The sequence below is a fragment of the Mobula birostris genome, chromosome 6 (genome assembly GCF_030028105.1).
Source record: "Mobula birostris isolate sMobBir1 chromosome 6, sMobBir1.hap1, whole genome shotgun sequence".
NCBI classification, from domain to species: domain Eukaryota; kingdom Metazoa; phylum Chordata; class Chondrichthyes; order Myliobatiformes; family Myliobatidae; genus Mobula; species Mobula birostris.
Window position 1 is genome coordinate 163,082,480 of NC_092375.1, and position 22,109 is coordinate 163,104,588.

Consider the following 22,109-nt stretch of genomic DNA (forward strand, 5'->3'; position numbering starts at 1 on the left):
AAGTGGCAGATGGAATACAGTGTTGGAAAGTGTGTGGTCATGCACTTTAGTAGAAGGAATAAAAGTTTGGACTATTTTCTAAACAGGGAAAAAAATTCAAAATCCTCATGCAGGATTCCCAAATGGTTAATTTGCTGGTTGCGTTGGTGGCGAGGAAAACAGATTCAATGTTAGCATTCATTTCAAGAGGTCTAGAACATAAAAACAATGAGGTAATGCTGAGGCTTTATAAGGCACTGGTGAGGCTTCACTTGGAGCATTGTGAGCAGTTGTGGGCCCTTATCTGAGATAGAATGTGCCAACATTAGAGAGGGTTCAAAGGAGGTCCATGGAATTTATTCTAGGAATGAAAGGCTCGTCATATAAGTGGCGTTTGATGGCTCTGGGCTTGTACTCACTGGAATTTAGAAGAATGAGGGGGGACCTCATTGAAACCTATTGAATGTTGAAAGGCCTAGATAGAGGGAAAGTGGAGAGGATGTTTCCTATAGCGAGGGAGTCTAAGACCTGAATAGAGGGATGTCCATTTAGAACAGAGATGACGAGATTCTTTTTAAGCCAGAGGGTAGTGATTTGGGCAGTGGTGCAGGCCAGGTAAAGGCTGAGGTTGATAGATTCTTGTTGCCACAGTGTGAAAGGTTATGAGGAGAAGGCAGGAGAATGGGGTTTGAGAGGGAAATGGATCAGCCATGATCAAACGGCAGAGCAGACTCAATGAGCCAAATGGCCTAATGCTGCTCCTATGTCCTATGGTCTAAAAATGAATAATTTTATTTTTATTCATTTACAGGATGTGGGCATTGCCAGATAAGCCAGCATTTATTGTCCACCCCTAGTTGCCCTTGAGAAGGTTGTGATGAGCTGCCTTCTTGAACCGCTGCAGTTCCTGAGGTGTAGGTACACCCACAGTGCTGTTAGGGAGGGAATTCCATGATTTTGACCCAGCAATAGTAAAGGAATTGCGATATGTTTCCAAGTCAGGATAGTGAGCGACTTGGAGGGGGCTTTCCAAGTGGTGGGGTTCCCAGGTATCTGTTGTTCTCGTCCTTCTATATGGTAGTGGTCGTGGCTCTGGAAGGTGCTGCCTTTGGAGCTTTGGTGTGTTGTTGCAGTGCATCTTGTAGATGGTACACACTGGTGAAAAACAGTGAGGTAGGTAGTGTTTATGGCTTCATGACCTACTCAAAAATCTGACGGCAGTTGGGAAGAAGCTGTTTTTAAAACTTGGAGTGCATCTTCAGCCTCTCTTATCTCCATATTGATGGCAGTAATGAGGAAAGGGCATGGCCTGGATGATGAGGGTCCTTCCTGATGGGTGACACCTTTTTGATCCATCGCCTTTTGAAGACATCCTTCATGGTGGGAGGCTGGTGCCCATGACAGAGCTGAGTAAGTCTACAACCCTCTGCACCCTTTTCTGATCTTATGCATTGGTGCCTCCAAACCAGATGGTGTTGCAACCAGTCAAAAATACTTCTTGACCATACAACTATTGAAATTTGTGCCATCTCGCCAGTGCTATGCTAAAAACTGCCCAAATTTCAGAAGCTTGGAGGTTAGTGTTCATTAAATCATGAGTTTGGATTTGAAATCCTGATCTTCGGTCATTCTTTCCATCAATTGACCTAAGGTTGTGCTATTGCAATAAATGTGATGGTGAATCCTATTGTTCATGGCTACTTTCACTGAGAAGAGGTTCTTAAAAATGGGAGCTGGTCCACATTACCAAGAGTCTGCCCATGTGTCTTCAGTATTACAGGGTGGCGATGCACAGCAGACCAGGTAAGTAGATGAGGACTTTTGCCTTGTGGACATTGCATGATCAAATTTGTTAATGGTTTGGAGCATGGTTTCTAAATGTATGCAAAAACTAGTGTTGTCTGCCCATTGCAAATTGACCACCAAGCTTCCGATAACCTTGGTTCTGGATTGCAGAAGCCCAATGACTTAGTTTTCCATGGGTTCTCTAATTCCACACTAGAGGGAAATTGGTTGGAGGGGAGCAAGGAAGTTGAAAAATATATTCAGGAACTGGTGGAGCCTTCCTTGACACAGGTCTACACTGTGATTGGCCTTGGTATAGAATGATTGGATGGTTAACAAATTGCATGCCATTGTGGAGCAAATGTAAAATAAACATGGATTTCTGCGAGTTACACTATTCAAGGTATTCCACATTTCCTCCAGCCTGGCAGAGTCAAACTTATAACAAGGTCAGGGATGGTGGGTTCTGCTTTCTTCAGTTTTCTGGGAGTGGTTACGCAAAGGAGATTTTGTCCACTGTGCCTTCAGCTGGTCAGAATCTACACTGTAATTTGGGGAGCCATCAATAGATTTTTAGATATTAAGGGAATCAAGGGATACGAGTTTGTGTGGAAAACTGGTAACAAGGTCAAGAAGCAGTCTTGATCTTACTGGCCAATGCCTGCTGCTGTTTCATATTTTCTTACAGTCCAAGAAAGTAATGAATTTATGTGAGACAGTGCAGAAATTGTGAGGAATTCGTTGTGAATGTGAAAATGTAGAACCTGAGGGTGGGAAGCAGTGAATACACTTCAGAGATGCCTGTGTAGACAGCTACAAGCACTTCAAGTGGCAGGAATGGTGAGATGCTTGAAAAAGAGCAAGTGACCAAAAAGATAGGAAGACAGGCCAAGGGGCAATTTAATGATGGAGGCTGCAATTCAGGTAAAATCTGAGGTACAGTATACATAGCCAAGTTAGTTCATTCGAAGAAAGGCCTCTATCAACCAGGCCTCCATAAAACCAAGGTGCCAGTATGATCATGCACAGTTCATGGAAGACTAAAATGTCCATGATTGTGCATTCTGAAACAAAATGCAGAGAAATGTTTCATTTTATGTGAGAATACTTGCCTTTTATGCAGTCTAAAAACTTATTCAAGCAGCTACTCATATGTACATACTCTGCTGAAATACAAAATTTAAACCATCTATAAACTCGGTCCAAATGCGAACAACTATATACATCTGTACTGAAAGACACAGAGACTTACATGAAATGAATATGTGATATCCTTGTATGGGCAAGGTGAATCAAAGAAATTAAATGTTCCTAAATCATCGCCTATGGTTCCCTCGTACAAAAATGAGGAAGGAAACACTGACCTGTTTCAAAAGCAGAGGACAATATTGTATTAGGTAGCCCAAGGAAATAACAGTCAATTCCTCCTTTAATGCAGCCAAATCAAGAAGTGTTTACTGAGAGTTAAACATCTGTTCATATTAACATTATCTACATATTTTAGTAGTATAATAAATAACATTTAATCTTCATCTGCGAGTTAAGTTTATCATTAAGCAAATACAAAATCAATGCAACATTATATCGAGCAGAGATGAATGTTGTGTGCCAAACTGGTGAAAAGTTGCTTTGTGTATATCTTTAAGTTAGAAAATAAACTCATTACATACATTGTGGTCCTCTGTGCATTGGATTTACCAAATGCTGATTGGGTATTGATTGCTTATCTGTTTCAGTTTGGTCTACATACAATTCCCTTCCATTTCATTTACATTCAACTATCTAATTTACTCCCACTATGACCTCCCTGTGTGATTTCTAATGCTACTAATGGCCCATCATTGATTGGAGCCGGCTATGGATGTTGCATCCTATCTGTCAAAGTCGGTGCACAAGCCAGGGCAGTACAATATGGAGAGCAAGCTGTTACCCATGCAGTAGACTCCCCTTCTTCACAGAGCTGATGGATCCAAAGGAAGGGCAGAGACCGATGCAGTTTGGCACCAGTGGTATCCCAGGAGCTGCCAGTCAGCACTGAACTCAACGTAGGACTGCCCCAGACATTCCAGCTCCAGATTTTTCCTTGGAGTTTACTTCCAAAGCCTTCTCCATAAGTGGGTACAGCCATAAGGCAATGGAGGTTTGAGATCAGAGTTTTCCTCCTCTTTGGTGACCTACCAACCATGGCTGATGAGCCCCATCACCCTGGAGTGACGGTTTTTAAAGTCAGTAGTAACCCACCTTTGCCTTTTCTATCAGTGGAAATCTTTCAGCCGGGCTTAGCAGCTAAGCCACACGTGAAGGCCAGGAACTGGACTTGGTTGTCTGAGGCTATCTGAGATGCATGGCACTTGGAACATTAAGTAGGTAGTGAGAGCTTATCCCCATAACTTCCCTCTCCCAGCTATGATAGCATTAAGAAGCTGATTCCTAACACTGTCCCGACAAAGGTTACTGGGAGTTGAAGAGTAGCACAACTTCTGATCGGATACTACTGTGTAGCTATCCAGATTCAACATAAAATGTTCAATAACTTCAGATCATAACCACAGTTTCTATTTCACTTGAGTGACTGCAGCTGGTGGTATCAATTCTGTAACTGACATTTATAGCTCGAAACCAAACATCAGTTTCTCTGACCATTCTGCCTTCTGACATTTAATCTCTCTTGTCCATTATCCAATAACTGATCACATCTTTTGCTTTTTGTTTTGTATGCTCTAGGTTCTGTGTTCTTGGATTTGATTAAAACGTTTTATATCATCAATGTTTCTAGTTCATTGATCAAAATGTTAACATCTCTCTTTGATTGGCTTAGTTAATATTCCCAGCAATTTTCATCTGCATAAGAACATAAAAACTTAAGAAAATTGGTTACTCAGAGCCTTTTCTTTTCCTATTTACTTAAGCTTTAAAAAGGCAAAACATACTTGATGGCCATCATGAAATCTGCCTGGTGGACTTCAATCCTGATATCACTACTACTCTTAGGCTTTGGATAATAATTTTGCCAGTGAAAAGAAAATCAAAATATGCATCATTATGCCATAAACACAAGAGTTTCTGAAGATGCTGGAAATCTTGAGCAACACACACAATTTGCTGTAGAAACACAAGACAATGAGGAAGCATCTATGGAGGGTAATTAGCAGTCAGCATTTTGGGCTGAGACTCTTCATCAGGAATTGAAAGGACTGAGGCAGAAGCCAGCATAAGAGGATAGGGAAAGTGGAAGATGTATAAGCTGACAGGTGATACGTGAAATAAGATGAGGGGGGAAGGTGGGTGGGGAGGGGTGGGGAGGGAGATGGAATAAAGTCAGAAGCCAGGAGTGGAAGAGACAAAGGTCCGAAGAAAGAATTTAGTAGAAGGCAGTGGACCATGGAAGAGTGCAGGAGGGTGGTGATGGGCAGGTGAGGAGAATGGGCGAGAGGGTAATAATAGGGAATGAAAAAACAGGGAAGCAAGGAGAGAGAGAAATCACCAGAAGTTGGAGAAATTGATGTCCATGCCATCAGGCCGGAAGCTACCTAGGCAGAATATGAGGTGTTGCTCCTCCAGCCTGAGTTTGGCCTCATCATGGAGAAGGCCATTAGCAGACATGCCAGACTAGGAATGAAAAGTTGAATTGAAATAGGTGGCCACTGGGTGATTCTGCTTTTTGCAATGGACAGGGTGATGGTGCTCAAGAAAGTGGTCCCCAAACTACATCAGGTAGAGGAGGCTGCACCAGGAGCAGCAAATGCAATATATGACCCCAACAGTTTTGCAGGTGAAGTGTTGCCTCACCTGGAAGGACTGCTGGGAGCCCCAAGTAAGAGCAGGTGACAAGTGTCAGGAGGGAGATCAGTGGACAAAAGAGTCACAGAGAGTGCGATCCCTGCGGAAAGCAGGGGGTAGGGGTGGGGAGGAAAAGATGTGTTTAGTGGTAGGATCCCATTGGAGATGGCAGAAATTACATGGAGTTTGTGCTGAATACTGATGCTCATGGGGTTGTAAGTAAGGACAAAGGGAACCCTATCCTCTGACATCTTGTCATATACTTTCAACCATTTTAGCTGATCTTCAATACATTTTGCTTGCCAGGCTTTTAACAGTTTTACACACTTGGCTTCCAGAGTAACTAAAAATCTTTTCTATGTGTTTTATTTGCTATTGATGATACCAAGAATGATTATAACTTTTATTCATTTTACTATACACTATTATTAATATTTCTGAACATGCTCCCAATATACTGTATAATCAGTACAAGGATAAGTATGAGTACTAGTTTAGGAAGGACATGTTGTCAGTGGGGTGCTTTGCAGTACAAGCCCAGTTTGGATATTGGGCATAATATTATAGCCCCAATTTCCAATTTGTGTTGGTTCATTAAAATTCCTTCAACTAATGCCAGAAGGAACACAGGTGCAGTGGATGCTGATCAGCAATTTATTTTTCTTCACTTCAGACACACACATGGCCCTTTCATCAACATAAGGACAAAGCACTGAACTCTGACAATATATGCAAACTAAAGTTGCCTGGCAGCCTTTCATTTGGGGGTTCCTTTCTTCATTATGCATGAGCCATTTCTGCATTTTTAAAAAAAAAATACTCAACACCTTAAAAGTTACCGTTTTAAAAAATAGTTTTTATTAACTTGAGGAGCTACAGACATGAGATAAAGCAAACTTTAAACTGCTGTCAATTTGTGCCTTTATATTAGTCCATCTTATTTATTATTAATGATTTTTAATGAAGTGCAATCGTGAACAATAGCCAGATCAGAAATGCTGATCAAGTCAACTAGTTCCCAAAGAGAACTCTGCTAGGCCAATCAGATGGTTCACTGCTGCTCAGCCATAGAGCACAAAAAACTAATCATATGTACAAATAAGAAACATTTAAAACTAGTAGAAATACTGGAGTCATGATGATCATGATGAAGTCTGCTGAAGAGAGACATTCATACACATGCTGTCCTCTATAATTCAAAGAGACTGAAGGATAAGGTTGCAGGGTGACAAATCGTGGCAGGAGCACTTGGAACTAAAAACTAATCCCTACCGGGAGAAAACAGCACCTGTTCTTTCCGCACTGTTCTCCAGCAGTTTAAGAACTAAGTCACCCCTATATAAGTGCTTGAAGGATTTATAAGGCTTTCTATGCGCCCACTGGTTGACTGTCTTAATATTTTGTAAACAAAATAGCCCTATGTGTCAGAAATCTGTGGAAAATGAACAGACTTTAAAAGAAGAAAGCTGGAGCAATAGGTGGAGTAACTGTCAGAAATAAAAAGCAAAATACTGTGTAAATCTGAAATAAAAATAGAGAGTGCTAGAAGTAATCAACATGCCTAACTGCATCTGCAGAGAGCAAATGAATCAATGTTTAAGCATCTTGCTTCTTAACAATGTCCTTCCGTTAGAATCGGAAAAGGTTCAAGGTGCAGCACACTTTCAGCAGCTCCAGGCTCGGCAAAATGCTGAGAGGGGTAGAAAGAGCTCAAAAGAAATTGGAAAAGAATCTTTACCAATAGCCAGTGTCCACAAGAAAAATGGGAGAAGTGAGTAAAAGCTGAAATTTTTGAATTCAACAATGAAGAGAAAGCACCATGAAAAAAAAACATTGCAAGTCAGGTTTTTCAACCAAGGGATAATTTCATGGTAGACACGGTGGAACTTGGAGGTAAAAATGGATGTGTATCTAGCAAGCTTGGTGCTTCAGTAGTGCACACCCAAATTGTGGCACTCATTCTATAGCCATAAAATGATAGGGACCAAAGTGGGTGTAAACTCCTTTATGGTAAACAGCAGGGTGGCAAAATGCAGGTTTGAATCCACTCCATTGGTGCCCAGGGTCAACAAGCTGAACATGAAACTCAGATTGCAGGATTGCACATCTTTAATTACCATCAAATTAGTTTATTGAGGAAATTCCTGTTTTTGCTCCTTTGAAATAATTCATGAGCATTTCATGTCCATGCCTTCAAGGCTTTGTAAGATCTAAAATCTTCATGAGAGTACAAATAATGATGCCAGAATTATCTCCTCCAGTTCAAATGATTCAAATCACATCTAAGGCACTTATTCACATATTTGAAGCTTTAGAATACTCAGGTTTGGTCATGGCAGAAGAAACTAGCTGGAGCAGGAAAGACCACCAGGCATCCACAACCCACCCATCCCTGGAATACAGAACAGAACTTTTACACCAGGCTTCAAACAGAAGGGGACCCGACTCCACTGCATTTGAAGAACACATTTACCCTAATTGCTCTACAGTTGAAGGAATGCCCCTATGTTGCCACCATTTGTTATTCAAGAAAGAATATGACCAATTTTGCAAGCAGCAAGGTCCCAAGAAGAAAAAAATAAAAATTTTTTTGCTTAAGATTGGTTAAAAGGTTATTAATGATGTGAACACCAGTAGAATTCTCCTATTTCCTCTAATTTAGAAACAGTGCACAGAATAAAGGAAGTATGTTTGTTCCTTTTCCTCCTCTTACATGCAACCTTTTCTTAACTATGACTTACTTGAACTTACAAATAGCAAGTGGTTCCTGTTCCACAACTGCTCCATGTTGCATGTGCCTGACTGCACTGCTTACTGAAGCAGAGTCACCTCACACATCTCTCCTCACTCAGATACATGTGAATTCCATTCTTAATACCTTTGCTGCAACCCTTCTTCCACTCCTACCTCTGCTGGCCAGTCACACTGATTACTTCCCTCCTCATTTTCTTTAATGTGCATTGCCTCACGAGGAAAGGTACACAAAGTGCTCATCTCTGGGATCATCTGACTTCCACCACAGCATTCCTATAGACCTTGAGGTATGACATGGACATCAACACAGCAGCTCGTTGCTGTGCCGACTCCTTAACCTACCCGAAAAGCCTTCCCTCCTACATTACCCTCCAATTTTTTATCATCCCTATGGAACACCAACTAAAGCAGTCCCCAGCTAGGATAATGCAAGACAAAGGACACAAAGTCCTTTAAATAGCACACCAAGTGGAGGTGGAGAGATGCATTTCTGCTGTTAAATACTGAATCCTCCATGCGCATTGAATGCAAGGAATTAACTGCATTGTTCTAGACCTATTTAGCAGGAGTGACATCACATCTCTGTGGTACCCTGACAGATGTCACATTCTACATACTTCACGTACTTGGCGATATTACACACATTCATGGCCGAAATAATATGGGACTTGGATAATTTGCATTACAAATGTACAAATGCACCATCCTCTGTACAAGGATCAATTCTGCCCCCACAGCTTCCAAACAACTTAGGCTATAGAGCAAGTACTGCACATTTTGTTCTAAATATTTTAATTAAAATTTCCAACCCTCTGAGTCATCACTGATCCAAGACTACAACATTTTGCAAACAAATTACGGCCTCTTACATTTTTATGCTTATATAATGTCCTGGTTCACATTTTTACTGTTACGCTGTAGATATTTCATTCAGCTCTGTAAGAGCAGTCTGTTCTGCTTTCAGCCTGTGTGGGTTATTGCTGAAGATAGGGGATGATGAGGAATGTGTACCATCCAATTAGGACGGTGGAACTGGGGGGAGGCTCTTCTGGTGAGGGACACTAAGTTTGGGCTTGGAGCTTTGGTTTGGCAGGAGATTAAGCGAGAAGACACTGGAGAGGACAGGTCGTAGGATTTGACCTAGTGCGGGACCGTGATTCGATGATGCCAGGTGCCAAGGTCGATTGAAGGATCAGTTAACATAGTGAAATGTTGAGCACCAACTTGTGCACATCTGACTGTTTAATTAAAATGGGCCCTTTTCTTTTTATTTTTCTTTATTAACCCTTTAGTTAAGTTAAGAATCAGTTATAATTCCTGTAATCATATACAGTGTACTATCTGTTATTTCATGGCACTAATTTGAAAAGGGTAGCAAATGACACAGCATACACCCAACTGGGGTTTGGGGTGGGAGAGCACCTCAATCTCACGCGTTTGGCGGAACCGGAGAGTGTCTTCCCTGGACTTATGCAACCAAGGAAACCAGGGGTTTTACTTAGATACTTCATTCAGGAAAATATGATATTCTTCCTTAATACATCATATATATATCTACATATACTCTGCAAAACACTTAGGCCAACTACTGAAGATGTGCCAGGACTATTTGTAAACACTGCAGGATGCCTGACGGCAACATTTACAGGCGATCCTAAAGTATTTTCCAGGGTTTGGAGATGTTCCTTCATTACTCTAAATGCAGTTGGCAACAACATAGCTGGAGAAACAGCAGACTTCAATTTGCTGGAAACTTTGATGAAAGCTAGGCCCACAGTGTGAAGCACATCAGAAGAAATGTCTGAGAGATGTCTGTGGTAGCCTTCGTAGCTAACTTGTTGATTTTTGTGTCATTCAGTCTTAAGTCAGGAGCAGCAGGTAGGCTCAACTTCCTCTAAAATTTTTGGAAATCAGAACTAAAGCAGTGCAGGACTTGATGACAAACATCCTTGTTTCTGAGTGAGATGGTAAAGTATTCAAGCCAAAAGGCAAATCCAAAAGTACTGTTTTGATAATAGCTAATAGATCACATTATGAACACCACAGAATTACACGAGACTGAAGAGACCTTAGTGCTTTCCTCAGATGGTTCCATTTGCCTATGCTTGGCCAATAATCCCTTTAAAACTTTCCTATCCATGTAACTGTCCAAATTTTTTTTTAAATGTTATAATTGTACTCACTTCAGACATTTTCTCTCAGATTCCCTTTAGTTTCAGATTCTTTCACCTAGTGCCTCATCCAATAAAGATAAACCTACCATATTCCTTCATAATTACTTTGTCTACCTGTGTTGCCACTTTCAGGGAACTACGTACTTCTGTACCTTGGGTTTCTCTGTTCTCCGAGGTTCCCAAGGCTCTGTCATTCACTATGTCAAACACTAGATTTACTTCCCAAAAATGCATCACTTTGAAACTGCCCAAGCTATTTAAGTCATTTAACTACGTCTAATTCCTGCATGTGATTCATTTTAAATATACTATGTTTATAACCTAAAGCTTGAAAATGGGACTATTCTTCATATTTTCTCTACAGTAACAAAATCTGGATGCTACAGTTTCTGTGGCAACATTGGATTGAGCATAATTAGGCACTTAGCAAGAGCCAATAAAGAGAAGTTAGGTTTAAGTGGAGTGACCATTGTGTGAGCGGGCCAGTGTTAGAATGGGGAGCTCAGGTTCTGGATAGCAGAGACAGAGTCTATGGGTAAGTGTTTTTATTTGATTTTTCTTTCTTTTTACACAGTTGGAACAGTGAGGACGCCAGGCAGGATAACGGAATGCTCCTCTTGCAGGATGCAGGTAGGCAGGGAAACCTCCAGTGTCCCTGACAACTCCACCAGTAAATGGTGGATCCAGCAACAACTCCTTTCAGACTGTGTTAAGGAATTGGAGCTGGAGATGGATGAAATCCAGAGCATTTGAAAGGCTGAGGTATTGATCGACAGGACACACTGGGGATTCAGCAGTTACCCCCAAGGGACAGGACACAGGTGTGATTGTCAGGAGGGGGATAAGGGGAGAGACTGCCACTGCAGAATACCCGTGGCTATTCTCCTCAGCAACAGGTTTACCACTTTGGATACTATTGTGGGAGAATGACCAAACAGAAGAAAGCCACAGCAGTCAGGTGTCTGGCTCTGTGGCTCAGAAAAGAAAGAGGGAGAGTGGGAGTGCAGTAGTGAAAGGGGATTCCATTGTTAGAGGAGCAGACAGGAGATTCTGTGGATGTGAAAGAGACACCTGGATAGTACGTTGCCTTCCAGTGCCTGGGTCAGAGACATCTCAGATTGGGTCCACAGCAATCTAAGGGGGCAGGGTGAGGAGCTGGAAGTCATGGTACATGTTAGTGCCAATAACACAGGTAGGAAAAGGGATGAGGTCCTGAAGAAAGAAAATAGAGGGTTACCCCAGGATAGTAATCTCTGGATTGCAGCCTTTGCAATGTGCAAGTGAGGGTAAGAATAAATGATTTGGCAGATGAATGCATGGCTGAGCGATTGGGTACTCTGCAAAGGGAAAGTGTGAGCTGTGCAAAAAGAACAGGTTGCATCTGAACCGAAGGGGGCCCAAGATTACTGCAGGCAGGTTTGCTAGAGCTGCTGGGGAGTGTTTAAATTTATTTGGCAGGGGAATGGGAACCAGAGTGATAGGGCAGAGGATGGGGCAGTTGGTATACAAGCAGATGTAGTGTGCAGTCAAACTGAAAAAGGACAGGCAGATGTTAAAAAGCAAAATTGCAGTCAGTTGATGAGTTGAAGTGCAACACGAGAGCATAATTGAAAAAGGGTGATGAATACAGCACTGAATGCACGCAGTAGATGGAATAAGGTAGATGATGTTGTAGTGCAGCTAGAGATTGGCAGGTACAAAGCTGTGTTGTGGCTGAAAGAAGATCAGAGTTGGGAGCTTAACATCCAATGATACATGTTGTAACAAATGAAGGGATGGGGTGGCTCTGTTGGTAAAAAAACAAAATAAAATAAAATTTTAGAGGTGACAAAATCAGAAGATGTAGAATCCATGTAGGTTGAGTTAAGAAAATGCAAGGGTAAAAAGACCCTGATGGGAGTTGTACACAGGCCTCCAAACAGTAGCCAGGATATTGGATACAAGATACAACGAAGCATAGAAAAGGCATATAGAAAGGTTAATGCTACGATAGTCATGGGAAATTGCAATACGCATGTTTGAGAAAATAGGTTGGTATTGGATCTCAACAGATGGAATTTGTAGAATAGCTATGAGATAGCTTTTTAAAGCAGCTTGTGGTTGAACCCACTAGGGGAAAGCAATCCTGGATTGGGTATTGTGTAATGAACCAGATTTGATTATGGAGCTTAAGGTAAAGGAAGCCTGAGGAGACAATGATCATAATATGATATATTTCACACTGTAGTTTGAAAGGGAGAAACTAAAGTCAGATATGTCAGTATTACACTGGAGTCAAGGATATTACAGTGGCATGAGAGAGGATCTGGCCAACATTGACTGGAAGGAGACTCTAGCAAGGATGACAGCAGAACAACAATGCCTGGAGTTTCAGGGAGCAATTCAGAAGGCACAGAATACATCCCAAAGATGAAGATATATTCTAAAGGGAGGATGATGCAACTGTAGCTGACGAGGGAAGTGAAAAACAGCATAAAAGGAAAAATGCAAAAATATAGCAAAAATTAGTGGGAAGTCAGAGGATTGTGAAAATCTTATAAACTAACAGAAGTCAACTAAAAACCATAACGAGAGAAAATATGAAACATGAAGATAATCTCGCCAAAAATATGAAAGAAGATACCAAAAGTTTTTTCAGTTATATAAATTAGAAGAGAGATGGGGAAAGGTTACCTGACTACTGCAAAATGACGCTGGAGAGTTAGTAATGGGGGACAAAGAAATGGTGGACACACTTAGTCTTCACGGTGGAAAACACTAGCACTATGCCAGAAATTCAAGAGTGTCAGGGGACAGAAGTGAGCGTAGTTGCTATTACTAAGGAGAGGTGCTTGGGAAGCTAAGAGATCTGAAAGTAAATAAGTCACCTGGACGAGATGGATTTAAAACCCCAGTGTTTTGAAAGAGCTTGTGGAGGCATTTGTAACGATCTTTCAAGAATCACTAGATTCTGGAATGGATCTGGAGGACTGGAAAATTGCAAATATCACTTTATTCTTTAAGAAGGGAGAGAGGCAGAAGAAAGGAAATTATTAACCAATTAGCTTGACTGTAATGGTTGGGAAAAAGTTGGAATCCATTATTAAGAATGAGGTGTTGGGGTACTTGGAGGCACATGATAAAATAGGCCAAAGTCAGCATGGTTTCCTTAAAAGGAAATCTTGCCTGACAAATCTGTTGAAATTCTTTGAGGAAATAAAAAGCAGGATAGACAAAGGAGAGTCGGTGGTTGTTGCTTTTTTAATTTTCAGAAGGCCTTTAACGAGGTGCTGCATGAGACAGCTTAAAAAGATAAGAGCCTATGGTATTACTGTTAAGATACTAGCATGGGATTGAAGATTAGCTGACTGGCAGGAGGCAAAGAGTGGGAATAAAGGGAGAATTATCTGGTTTCCTGTGGTGACTAGTGGTGTTCTTCAGGGGTTGGTGTTGGGACTGCTTCTTTTCACAATGTATGTCAATGATTTAGATGATGGAATTGATGGTTTTGTAGCCAACTTCGCAGATAATACGAAGACAGGTGGAGGGGCAGGTATATTCAGGAAGCAGAAAGTTTGCAGAAGGATTTGGACAGAATGAGAAAATAGGCAAAGAAGTGGCAGGTGGAATATAGTGTAGAGAAGGGTATGGTCATGCACTTTGGTAGAAAGAAAAAAGGCCTAGACTATTTTCAAAATGGGGAGAAAATTTAAAATCATAGGTGCAAAGGGGCTTGGGAGTCCTTGTGCAGGATTTCCTAAAGGTTAACTTGCGAAGTGAGTCAGTGGTGAGGAAGGCATGTGCAATGTTAGCATTCATTTCAACAGGACTAGAATACAAAAGCAAGGGAGTAATGCTGAGGCTTTATTAGACATTGGTCAGAATATACTCGGACTATTGTGAAGAGCTTTTGGCCCCTTATCTAAGAAAAGATGTGTTGGCATTGGAGAGGGTGCAAGGGAGGTACACAAGAATGATTCCGGATATGAGAAGGTTCATGTATGAAGAGCATTTGGTAGCTCTGGGCCTGTACTCTCTGGAGGTTAGAAGATTGAGGAGAGAATCTCATTGAAACCAATCGAATACTGAAAGGTCTAGATAGTGTGGATGTGGAGAGGATGTTTCTTACAGAGGGGGAGTCTAGGACCAGAGGGCACCTCCTCAGAATAATGTCCATTTAGAACAGACATAAAGCAGAATTTCTTTAGTCACAGGATGGTGAATCTGTGAAATTCATTGCCACAGGTGTGGCAGCCAAGACATCAGATATATTTAAAGTGGAGGTTGATAGGTTCTTGATTAGTCCAGGTGTCAAAGTTTATGGGAGGAGGCAGGAGGATAGGGCTGGGAGGGATAATAATCAGCCATGATGGATTGGCAGAGCAGACTCTATGGGTTGAATGGCCTAACTCTGCTCCCATGTCCTATGGTCACTCTAAAGTATCAGAGTTGGTGTTTATATCAAGGTCCAAAATAGTTAGATGTTGTTATAAGCTATTTTATTTGCATACTGGTAGTTCCCATTGATATTTCAAACAAATGCACAGCAGTCTGAATTCAACAGTTTTGTAGAGCTAAAAAATAGTAGATACACTTCAGCATTAGCTCACTATTGCAAACATTTTATTTTATGATGGATTATAGATTACTTACCCTTCTACTGCAACATCAACCTCATATTTTAAGGGCAAAGTAAGAGGGACAAAATTATCATGAAGTAAATCCAGACTCTGCTCATTTTCACTACAGGAGTAAACACAGGAAATACATAACCTTAGATGTGTGAAATGCAATCTGTTTATCTGGAAAGCAAGTTATAATTAGCTTACACATGCCTAGTGCCCTGCTGAAATAATGTGTATTGTTTTGTTTTCAGCAAAAGAATACTGACTATGTGCTCATTCTCAGTAAACAGTGATTTTTTTTTTGTATTTATCCCCTCAGTGCACCACCTCTAGTTTATACTGTTTCTCTACAGGTCAAGTGATAAACGTGCTTCTCACCAAGGGCTCAAATGAATTCTACCTTAAACTCTACATATCACCAAGCATTACATCTTCTGCAAGCAGCACTCGTTTGTTACTCACAAAATGCTTACCATGTTGTATTAATAGTGATGATCAAGTCTTCTCCTTTTGCGGTAAGCTTGCTGGTATCAAGAAAAAAGTGTAATTCCATCTGTATGACAAATACAGGATTTAGTGCATTTAACACAGTTGAATTTAAGAGGAAGCCATCCGATATCAGCACTTCTATAAGATGCAAGAATAGAAAAAACAACTTGAAACAATATGTCACAATTCCACACTGTGTGTAGGTACACAGACCTGGGTGCATTCTGAGTAAATCTTTGAAAGAGTGCCCTCCTACTGCAAAACATCCACCATTGTTCCGGTACCTAAAGAGTGCAAGGTAATATGTCTGAACGACTGGCAACCTGTCACAGTCATCTCAATAATAAGCAAATGCTTTGAGAGGCTGGTCAAGGACTACATCTGCAGCTTGCTACCACCCACACCTACAATTCGCCTACTGACACAACCGATCAACAGATGACGCAATAGCCATAGTTCTACACACCGTCCTTACACATCTGGAGAAGAGAGATGCTTATGTGAGAATGCTGTTCTTCAACTACAGTTCAGCATTCAACACCATAATTCCCGCCAGGCTCGACAAGAAGCTCAGAGACCTCAGCCTTCACCCTGCCTTGTGTAGCTGGATCCTGTCAGCCCCTCCCTTTACTCTCTGTATACCCATGACTGTACACCCACACCTCCAATCTGCTAATTAAATTTGCCAAAGACACTACACTGATTGGCTTAATCTCAAATAATAATGAAGCAGCCCACAGAGAAGAAATCACCATCCTGACACAGTGGTGTCAAGAAAACAACCTCTCTCAATGTCACAAAAACAAAAGAGTTGGTTGTGGACTACAGGAGGAATGGAGACAGGCTAACCCCTATTGACATCAATGGATTTGAGGTTGACAGGGTGAACAGCTTTAAATTCCTTGGCATAAACATCACCCAGGATCTCACGTGGTCTGTACATACTGGCTGTGTAGTGAAAAAGGCACAACAGCACCTCTTTCACCTCAGATGGTTGAGGAAGTTTGGTATGGCCGCCCAAATACTAAGGGCTTTCTACAGGGGCACAATTAAGAGCATCCTGACCGGCTGCATCACTGCCTGGTGTGGGAACTGTACTTCCCTCAATCGCAGGACTCTGCAGAGAGTGGTGCAGACAGCCCAGCGCATCTGTGAATGTGAACTTACCACTATTCAGGACATTTGCAAAGACAGGTGTGGAAAAAGGGCCCAAAGGATCATTGTGGACCCGAGTCACCCCCAACCACAATCTATTCCAGCTGCTATCAACAGGGAAACAGTACTGCAGCATAAAAGCCAGGACATACAAGCTCTGCGACACTTTCTTCCACCAGGCCATCAGACTGATTAATTCGCACCGATACAATTGTATTTCTATGTTACATTGACTGTTCTATTGTACATACTATTTATTACAAATTACTATAAATTGCGCATTGTGCATTTAGACGAAGACGTAATGTAAAGATTTTTACTCCTCATGTATATGAAGATTGTAAGTAATAAAGTCAATTCAATTCAAGTAGCAGAATATATTGAGTGGCTAATAAAGCATATGGGGATCCCAGAATTCATAAATAGAGGCATAAAAGCAGAAAAAATGTTGCATCTGTATATAAACTTCATTATGGAACAATTGATATATTGTGTTCAATTCCAGGAAGGATATGGATGTTTAAGAAAGGCTGCATACAAGCTGCTTAACAATGGTTCCACTCATTAAGGAATTCTACAGTAAGGTTTGGCTGGAGGAGCTCAGATGTTCATCTGGAGCAAGAAGGATTGAGAGGAAGTTTATAGGGGTGTACAAGATCAGCACTGGTTTAGATGGGTGCCTCGAATTAGTTGTTTCATCAGAATCAGGTTTAATATCACTCGCATATGTTGTGAAATTTGTTATGCGGCAGCAGTACATTGCAATACATAATAATTTACACCATGTATATATTAAATTATATAGGAAGTATATATAAAAATGTTTAATTAAGTAGTGCAAAAAGAGAAAATAAAAGGTAGTGAGGTAGTGAGATAGAGTTCTCAGATTCAATGTCAACTCAGAAACAGAGGGGAAGAAGCTATTTCTGAATGGTTGAATCCTTGAAACCTGAATCATTAACAGGCAATCTAAGGAACTGGGTGTAGATTTAAAATTCCAGGCAAAAGATTCAAGGTAGTACATGAAAAAAGCTCCTTCAAGCAGAAGGTAGTTATGATTTGGCACTCACTATCTGAGGAAGACAAACAGAATCAATCAGGGCTTTTAAAGAGGTCACTGAATGTACGCTGTTCAGGGAATATATTTGCAGGACACTGAGGAAGCAGCAACAAACTGGCAGAACTCTCTACCCAGAGCTAACATGATTGCAATGGCCACTTCTTGTGTTTAATGACTTGATTCAGCCAAGGAGAAATATGCATCGTTTCTTTTAAACACCATTCTGCTCTCTGCATATTCCTAACTGCAGAATATTCTGTGGTGGAAAGTATACACGATGATTGCAATTTTTATACATTGGCAGACAAGTGACTATTTTAGATCTGATCACAGCTGGCAATATTAAACCTGTATGGGGTTTTCATTATTTGCAGCCAATAAAATGTTTGGCTAAAACTCAGTGTTGTATTTCTCAAGTGCATTTTTTGTCATAATGAACCTGAATATTCATTTTTCTTGTTCCAATTTTTTTTTTCCCAGGCAAAATGTTCAGCCCTGCTTTTGCGACATATTTCCAGAATCAAGTGGTCCCAGTTCACAAGCAAATGTGAAATGAAAGTCCTTTTATGTCAACAGCTATTTGCCTGTATTCTAATTTAAATAGATCCTGTTGCATCAATGCAAATATTTCATTTTTACACCAATATCTTTTGTTCGCCTGAATAATATTTTGATATCCAATTATACACAGCTTATACTATGAAACTATGATCAATGTAAATTAGGCCATTTTATTCAAGACAATAAGGGTGATTATTTATGATTTCTGACTTGGCAACCCCGCACAACCCCGCCCGCATGTACACTCACCCAGTGGATGCATGTTTCCCAATGGTTGAGCCCTCAATTATGCAAGAGAAGTCAGCTGTGAGATAAAACAACCTGATGCCCTGCTGTTGCATTAGCTCATGCAGTTAAAGCTCTCTTTCACTAACTATCAATGTATCAGATGATCAGGGACAGGCCAAAGCATTGAAACTTATTTAAATAATTAGAAAATATCAGCATTTCGCCATTGTCAATTGCAAACAAAACAAAAATATACAGGAAACCAAAACTTTAGCAGAAATTTACAATTTTAATGAAAATCAGCAATGAATATGGCTACACCAGCACTGGTGTGAAACCGAGGGGCAAGGTGTGAATTGCGCCCGGCCGCTCAGCGCTGCAAATTACTTTCTCAGTGGGCTGTTCTGGGCACAATGCGGGATCTAGTATACTCTTTGTTTGGGTGATGCAGAGTGCTCATGCTGAAATCCAGTAGCTGGGTGCCTATAATGCAGCTAGGTTGCTGGTCTCTATAGAGTTGTAATGTGACCATTTAGGACAGAGAAAGTGAGAGAAAGATTTGAATCCTTCCCTTTATCAGATACATCCCCCTCTGAAATGAATGATTATAATGTGTACCTTTGACTGAGAGTCCATATACAAATTTCCAATGCTGCATTCCAGAAGTGTTGAATTTTCTTCTTCAGTCACATGACAAATTACATATTTCTCCACCTGTCAACAAAGGGTAGCAAATATAAAAGAAACATCTTACTAAGCAATGCCAGCATGTAATTATACTTACAGTACCTATGCATTTTAAACATTTGCAATGTATTACATACCTATTGATGAATTGATGAAATGAAGAATTCCAATATTGCTAAAGATAGGCACTTTGACATACCTATGTGGCAGCTTTTGAATGTAATGAATAAATAAATAAATTAATTTTGTTTGAACCATTAAATATGTAGCCAGAAATTTCTTGCAGTGGCCGTTTTTGTGAAAAAGACATTTACAAAAAGATTAGCTTTTTTTTGCATCTTTCATCACTTTGGTTCATCGCTGAATGGAGTTGTCACTGTTGTATGGAATAAAAAAAATAAACTCTGGTGTAGAGTGCTGATTTAACGCTGCAAGAATAATGACTTGCAACTGCAGATTAGTGAAAAGTATTATTTACCATTAACCAGCAACTCTGATGTACTTAAGTACTGTCATAGGTAGAAATTCTTCAAGAAAATATCTAGGCTGAGTCTTTGTCTTAATATACCTAAATAGATGAATGAATATTAAATTGTTTGCCCTGACAGAAAATATGAGTTAATGACAAAGGGGTAGATCTGCAGGTGAAGAGAATTAGGAGAGAGATGAGGAAGAACTGGTTTTCCCAGAGAGCGGAGAACCTGAGGAATTCTCTGACCAATGAAGCAAGACATGATTGGATAGATTTTTGCACAGTAGGGGAATTAAGTGTTATGGGGAAAAGGCAGGTAGGTGGAGATGATTCCATGGCCAGATCAGCCATGAATGGCAGAGCAGGCTCAAGGGGCCAGATGGCCTACTCCTAATCCTATTTCTTATGTTCCTATGTACTCGATCATGTTTCAAGTAAATACAATGGAAAGAAACCCAAGGATAATCTTAAAAGTAAACTTCCATTAAAATATGACAAGAAAGTTTCTTAAAGATTTTGAATGTCCTTTGACATTTTTAAAAATGCCCTTCCCCTATATTTTCTTCCACTGTATTTCAAACCAAATCTGAATAAATGTTTTACCAACATAAGTGTAAAGGTTCCTGTCCTATTTTGTGCATCAGCTTATCTCTTCCACATCTAGATATTGAGCATGAGTGACAAAAATCATTGACATTGTGAACTATTTCCTCAAAATGTATGACCCATAAATCCATATTTTACCAAACATACTGAATGAGATTATGTTCAAAATAAAATGTTCAAAGTAAGTTTATTGTCAAAGTACATATATGTCACCACATACAATCCTGAGATTTGTTTTCCTGTGGGCATACGCAATAAATCCAAAAACTATAATAGAATCACTGAAATACCCCACCCTACAGGGCAGACAGCCAGTGTGCAAATGACAACAAGCTGTGCAAATACAGAAGAAAAAAATTAAGTAAATAAGCAATAAGTATTGAGAACATGGGATGAAGAGTTCCTGAAAGTGAGTCCACAGATAGTCACCAGCAAAGAAAGAGCATCAAGTATTCATAACATTCTGGATTTCCTACAAGACTTTTCACTAAAGTCTGTTATGCTCAGAAAACAATCATGATGTGGTGCCCTCTGCAGAAGATCTGGGAGTTTTGTGAATAGGCAGCAACTATGACTCGATATTGCTTAGATTAAGTCATTAATAACCAAAGTGTCTAACTCACTGTACGATAATTGGGATGGTTATTTCAACTTTGGGGCAGCTGGTAGAACTGCTCCCTCACAGCATCAGAAACCCAGCTTCAGTCCTAACCTGGGGTGCTGTCTGTATGTCCTCCCTGTGACCACATGGGTCCTCCCCACACCACATCTTAAAGATATATAGGTTGCTGGGTTAATTTAACATTTTAATTTGCGCATCCGAATGTCAAAGTGGTATTTATTCTCTCCAACTCTGCTTCTCCAATGCAGTCTCTCCATCCTCGAAGCTGTATCACTCATGTTATGCCTTCTCTAGGATGCTCAAACAAAGTATATGGATAGAAACCTTGATGTTCATTGTTGTTGGAAAAACTACCACATTCCCAACTACAAAAGAAATATCAAAGAGTCACTTGATGATTTGAAGCCAGAAACTGTGGTGGAGGTGGCTGTGGGAGGAAGCTGTGAATGATTTCACTGGGGTTTGATCATTAAGTGGTGAAGTTAAGGAGATTGCAGAACTGACACATGAAGCAGGAGGGGTGGGACTTGATAATCCAATGCAGGGGTCCCCACCCTGGGGTGCACAGACCCCTTGCCTAATGGTATTGGTCCATGGCATAAAAAAAGACTGGGAACCACTGATCTAATGGAAATAGTATTGATAAACCTGCAGAAGGCACAGAACGAGGACACCAGTGATTAAGCTCTGATATAAAGAAATGAAAGTGAAGAGGGCAAAAACTGTGAGCTTTCAAAAAGGGCTTTATTTTAAAAAAAAGAGTAAATTTATTCTTTGAATGCAACCTGTTCATGAAGCACTGCATTAAAGCAAATCATTTGCCAATAACTATAACTTACCTAGGACACCCTATCCTTCAACTCCTTCACCAACCTCAATCCTATTCTGCTTCTGCTCTCAGTTATAATCATAAGCTGTCAAGAGTAGTAGGCAGAAAGGCTTTGCTAAGATTAGGATCAACAACCAGTTGGCAGTATCTCTTGCTCTGTAAATTTCCCTTTGCATTCACAGCAGGAGAGCACAGAGCAAGCAGCTCCTGAAAAGCACAAAATACAAAAAGATGGCGTAAGTGCCCAGAAATAGTTTCTGATTTCTCAATGGGAGTTTGGATTCACTTTTTTTTTTATTGTGGCCTTCTTATTTCAGATTATCA

The 22,109-nt window shown here is 40.5% G+C and overlaps 1 protein-coding gene across 1 annotated transcript in view; it reads right to left on the bottom strand.

Moving 5' to 3' along the window:
- Window positions 1-22,109, bottom strand: part of itga4 (integrin alpha 4) — a 156,646-nt gene that overhangs the window by 21,786 nt on the left and 112,751 nt on the right. Inside the window, exons 19-22 of the mRNA XM_072261764.1 lie at window positions 19,188-19,283; window positions 15,550-15,629; window positions 15,105-15,194; window positions 3,017-3,128 (exon numbers count right to left, since the gene is read on the bottom strand). Of these exons, the coding sequence (XP_072117865.1) occupies window positions 3,017-3,128; window positions 15,105-15,194; window positions 15,550-15,629; window positions 19,188-19,283 (378 nt within the window). The remainder of the gene's footprint in view (window positions 1-3,016; window positions 3,129-15,104; window positions 15,195-15,549; window positions 15,630-19,187; window positions 19,284-22,109) is intronic.